At 31.4% G+C, this 5,288-nt stretch overlaps 1 protein-coding gene across 1 annotated transcript in view; it reads left to right on the top strand.

Annotated features, from left to right (window-relative positions):
- The window catches only part of COL11A1 (collagen, type XI, alpha 1), a 221,557-nt gene that overhangs the window by 103,767 nt on the left and 112,502 nt on the right, over positions 1 to 5,288 (top strand). Inside the window, exons 28-29 of the mRNA XM_012654837.1 lie at positions 512 to 619; positions 3,323 to 3,376. Coding sequence (XP_012510291.1) covers positions 512 to 619; positions 3,323 to 3,376 — 162 coding nt within the window. The remainder of the gene's footprint in view (positions 1 to 511; positions 620 to 3,322; positions 3,377 to 5,288) is intronic.

The raw sequence follows: 5,288 nt of genomic DNA, 5'->3' as shown, positions 1-5,288 counted from the left end.
TATAATTAATATCATATTACCTCATATATCTGAGCAAAGGGGCATAATGCAGAATACTTTTATTTCCCTAAAATTCACATGAAGCCTGAGTCCAGGATGGGACGTAGTAACTGCCGTATCCTACTTCTTAATACCTTAAAGATAAACACCACGTCCAAATGAGGACATTTTTCTTGTGTTCCATATAGTGATTTCCAGAATAGCTAGCCAATCTTTATTCTCCGATTTTCTCTTCTCTCTCTCTGTGCAACACAGTTGTATTAAAAGCAACCTAATGTCATATATGGTACCATCAGGCTTCTGTAGGTTTTCTAATATCAGACTATATTCAGTTCTTTATTCAATAACAGAGACAGTGATGAAGTTAAACACTTTGAAACCTCTTTATCATAAACAAAACATGGGTAAACAGACCAAAAGTTGAAGAATCTGACTTTCTGATACGCTGTAATCTGTGCCCTTCTATCTCCAGATATGTTTTAAGTTACAAGAATGTTATTCTGTTATGTAGGGAGAAGTTGGTCAACTAGGCCCAAGAGGGGAAGATGGTCCTGAAGGCCCCAAGGGCCGAGCAGGCCCAACTGGAGACCCTGGTCCTGCTGGTCAAGCAGGAGAAAAGGTTAGTAAATGACTTTGAATTTATAGGTCTCTTGCAGATGGTGCACCATCATCATTTTAAAATAGTTTAAATCACTTATGTCAGAAATCTAGGGGTTTCCATTAAATACTGCTAAGATGGGTACGTCTATCTTTTTGCACTCATCCCTTCCAGTCTCTTCTGCTATCGTAGGCCATGCAAGATCAGCCACTTTTACAGCTCTTCCACACTGGAGAATTTGAGTATGGTTAAAGGATGAAAGAATGAAAATGATCTACTTACGGTTTTGAACCAAGTAAAATTATCTTTGCCCTTCAAACCAAAATGTACAGTTTTCTATTTTTTTCACTTAAACATGTATTTTCACAGGATAGGTGTTTTAAAAATACTGTCATCAGATCCTACTTCGAAAGACTTTAATTTTAATCTTGTGTTCGCACAGACATCATTATGCTTTCAAATGTCCCCAGATAATTCTAATATTCATTGATTTTAGAGACACTGGGCATTATGAATTATGTCAACAATATTTGCCACCATTATTTAAATATAATATTAAAGAACATTACGATTATGCCTTCATAAACTATTTAGTGGTATAGTAAACTATTTATAACGTACTGTGATTTTAAATGAAAAAAAAACTATAAATGTCTATGACAAGTGTTATCCTATTATGTATACTAAAGCAAAATATAAATAATAATAATCTTGCTGATATAATTTGAATGATTCCCTTTTTATATATATATGTCTACATTTTCTACAGTGATCATGTTATTATTCTACAAGATAAATTCTTTGCTATTTAAGAAAATAATAATTTTACCCCTTCCTACCATTCAATCCCAGAAAGCAAATATATAGGTATTATATAGAGATTGTGAATAGAAAAATACAAAAAAATTTCCTCATGTCATTATTATCTGATGTGACAGTTCTTACACAGTTCCACACCTTGAAATTTCTACAGTTTCACACTTGGACAAAGTTGTCATTTGTGAATCGATGAACAATCTGTAGTCTCTAAGCAGCAGGAGAAAAGATCAGGGACAAATAAGGGCTTACTAGGCCTTTAGACCCTTCCATTTAAAGTGCTCAATTGCCGATAGTGAAAGACTATTCTGGGACTTTCCTGTCTTCTGAGCCCTTCTTTATTATGTGTAAATGTTCACACAAACTGTTCTGAGACATCAGGAGTTTAAATTGCTCCACAATTCTTATTCTATGACATTCCTTAGTATTTGTCCCTTTTTTGTAGTTGTCTGTAATCATATTGAAAATATAAATTTCCTATCTGAGTTTATTTTAAAATGACTCTAAAATGAGTAAGAGTATAATTCTAACATAGTAGTTAGCATAAAACACAAATCGCTTGTGATCATAACTAAAGAATTTCATTAACCTTGAAATCGATGACATAAAACAAGATATGATAACTCGATGTATCCAAGGGGACATCATTAAAAGTATGCTTCTTAGGAGTTTGAATATTTTCTGTCTGAAGACTACTTATCTATGCAGTGTTGATCATGACTCAGATAACTCTTTAGTTCAATATATAATAACAACTTCATAAAATATGTTTTTAATTTCTTGCCTTGCTTCATCCAGTAAAATATTTATTTTGTCATAAAGTTCTACTCATCTTTTAACATTGCATATACTAATTTGGACTTGTGTTTGTTTCTTTTCTTAGTTTTTTTAAATGTACATTGGGAATACTGATTCTTTATGCTTGCTAATGTTTAAGACATTAATAAACAATATTTTATAAATGGAGTATGCTTTCATAAGTATCTTATTAAGGAAAATAATGTGCAGTAAGTTTCCATAAATATATTTTATTGAATTAATTTATTTTATTTATCTCTCTACCTGTATTTTCTTATTAATGCTTCCTTCAGAAAGCATTTTTGGGAGGCTAATTTTGTTATTTTAATATTTTAAACTGCTTAGTATTTGTTATGCATTGTTGGACTTCATTATAACTTACAATTTGTTGTATCATTTTCAAGTGAGAAAATCTCATTGCATGGAACAACATTAATTGCATATTCAAGTACCTAGCTTGAGGAATTAACACTATACAAAACAATCTTTATAATTAACTATAGCTCTCAACACACATTATATTTATTAGTCCAGGTATTCCCAGATATTTGAATAAAAGAAAAAATTGACTCAAAATGTGGTTCCAGATTTCTTTGTATATCTATTTAAATTTTATTACTCATTGAGAAAAAGTTAAATAGCTCATGATCACTTGCTTTATATTTAGACTGAGATATACAAAGTGACTTTATCAAAAAAATTTAGTCTAGTTGGAGTGATAAAATATAAATGTTCCAGGTATATAAACTAACTGAAAGTAGTAATTAATGTTGAAAAAGCTTAGGAGATTTTTTAGTCATGCTTCAGAATTCACAAAGGGGTTTAGAGTTCTCTTTAGCTCAAGGTTCTATGTCTCCAAAGAAGGCACTGTCACTTGTACAACATAGGTGAAATTGGACAGCATTATAGCATTAGAAATATGTCAAAAGCAGCAATTTTCTTTTTCTATTCACGTGAAGAAATATAGTGAAAATATAGTAGGTTAAAATTTGCAAATCTTCCTTTTGAGTGTGCAAATGTGTGGTTCGAATATGTAGAAAAATGATTAAAATTGTCTTTTAAACTTAATTCAACTTCAAGTACTTTTATTATCATTTTTTTTAACTTTAGGGGAAACTTGGAGTTCCAGGATTACCAGGATATCCAGGAAGACAAGGTCCAAAGGTAAAACAATTAGCTTGATTTTTATAGTTTATCAACATTTTGTAAAGACACTTAAAATTAATCACATATGATTACCTTACAGATTGTACCAGAGAGTTGATGAAAACTTAAAATATAACTTCACTAGGGAAAATCACAGAGTGAATGGGTACCTGGAGTGCGGGGAGCTCAGAGAGCCTAGATGATTAATGATTGGAGTATTTTAGGAGACACAGTCTTGAAAGGAAGGCATAATTGATACTTCCTTATACTTGGAATAAGTAGAACTATTCTAGTGTATCTGGAAGTTTTAAAGTGGATGTAATAATGGATAACAGCTTCTGATTTTCTTTTTATTACCCTAAGGTTTGAATTAACACTTATTTTTTTTTTAGACAAAAATTTTATTCCTAATTTCCATATGTATTTGTTTCCCGGGGTTGCCATAACAAATCTCCACAAATGTAATGACTTAAAACAACACAAATTTATTCTCTCACAGTTCTGGAGCCCAGAAGTATGAAATCAGGTGTGGCAGGCCACCCCGTCTTTCCAAAGGCTCCAAGAAAGAATTTGTCCTTTCCTTTTCCAGCTGCGGTAGCCTCAAGGATTTCTTGGCTTGTGGCTGCGTATCTTAGTCTTTGCCTCTTCTTTATGTGCCTGTTTTTTCAGTGTCTCTGTGCATTCTCCTCTCTGTCTCTTGTAAGGACATTTGTCATTGGATTTTGGGACCACCTGGGTAATCCAGGATGATCTCATTTTAAGACCCTTAATTTAATTACATTGGGGAAGAAATTTTTATCCAAATAAAGTAAAATTCACAGGTTTCAGAGACCTGGATGTGGAGATATCATTCCATTCAATTCATTATATCACTCAAATACCATTTTTAGCTATTTGAAATATACATATTTTAAGTATAAAAAAGGTGGTTTTAAAAATGCATGTTTACCTACCTCAGTGTACTAATTTTTCTCAAACTAATCATAAAACTTTGTTAAGGCTGCACTTGATACCTTGAGTGATTACATTAAGGTGGTTAAATAAGTTAATATATAAATGTTGATTATTAATAATAGAGTAGTTATATCATTCTTTTAATTATGCATACATGAGACTATATCAATCTACGACCTATTTATCCTAGTTTGACCCATTCAAGCAGAAGAAATAGGGTAAACAGGGCAAATCCTGGTTATATAATATTCTTAAACATATATTTATTAATAAGTTTCACAGATAATCATGGGAGACAAAATGTTCTTCCCCCTGACAAATGTGAACTGCATGCACTTGTGTTTACTCATCATCATGTTTTAGGCTTTTATTTTAGGCTTGTTGTGTAATTTTGTCTTGTAATTTTTCATTGAGTTTTAAAAATATCTGTATTTCTTTGTGTAGAAGGGGTAAATATATTGAGCCCTTCTAAAATAAGATTCATGCTGTTTATAATTTTAAAATAATACAAACATCATTTAAATGTTTCTGGCTACATTCAGAACACTGATTAATAATTTTTACCTTTTAAGTATTGCCTTAATATATTTCTCTGCCTCCCAGTTCCCTTTCTTTCAAATACGAAGCCATTTTCACAAATATTATGAGTAAAAGGCGCCACTCACTGCCTATCCCAGGACCTTAATCTATCCCGAGATTACTTCATGAATTCTTGATCAATTTGCAAAATTGAATTGCAAATGTAGTGTTGTTTTATTTTGATTTAAAAACAGAAAACTGTCATACTATTACTTGAATGAGTACAATTTTATTAGTTTGGTTGAAATTCTGACTTTTTTCTGGTTTTTCCTAAGTCAATTCTCTGATCAGTGTTCTTTGAATTCTTTTTATTTACAAAATGCATCAGAATAAAAAGAATGTTTTTTTCCTAAAGGAATCCAACATTTTTCTTTACTCTTTTATCAAAATGCCTGGA

This window comes from Propithecus coquereli, unplaced genomic scaffold (assembly GCF_000956105.1).
Source record: "Propithecus coquereli isolate 6110/MARCELLA unplaced genomic scaffold, Pcoq_1.0 Scaffold45, whole genome shotgun sequence".
Taxonomy (NCBI): domain Eukaryota; kingdom Metazoa; phylum Chordata; class Mammalia; order Primates; family Indriidae; genus Propithecus; species Propithecus coquereli.
This window is presented reverse-complemented; position numbering and strand designations above follow the sequence as displayed.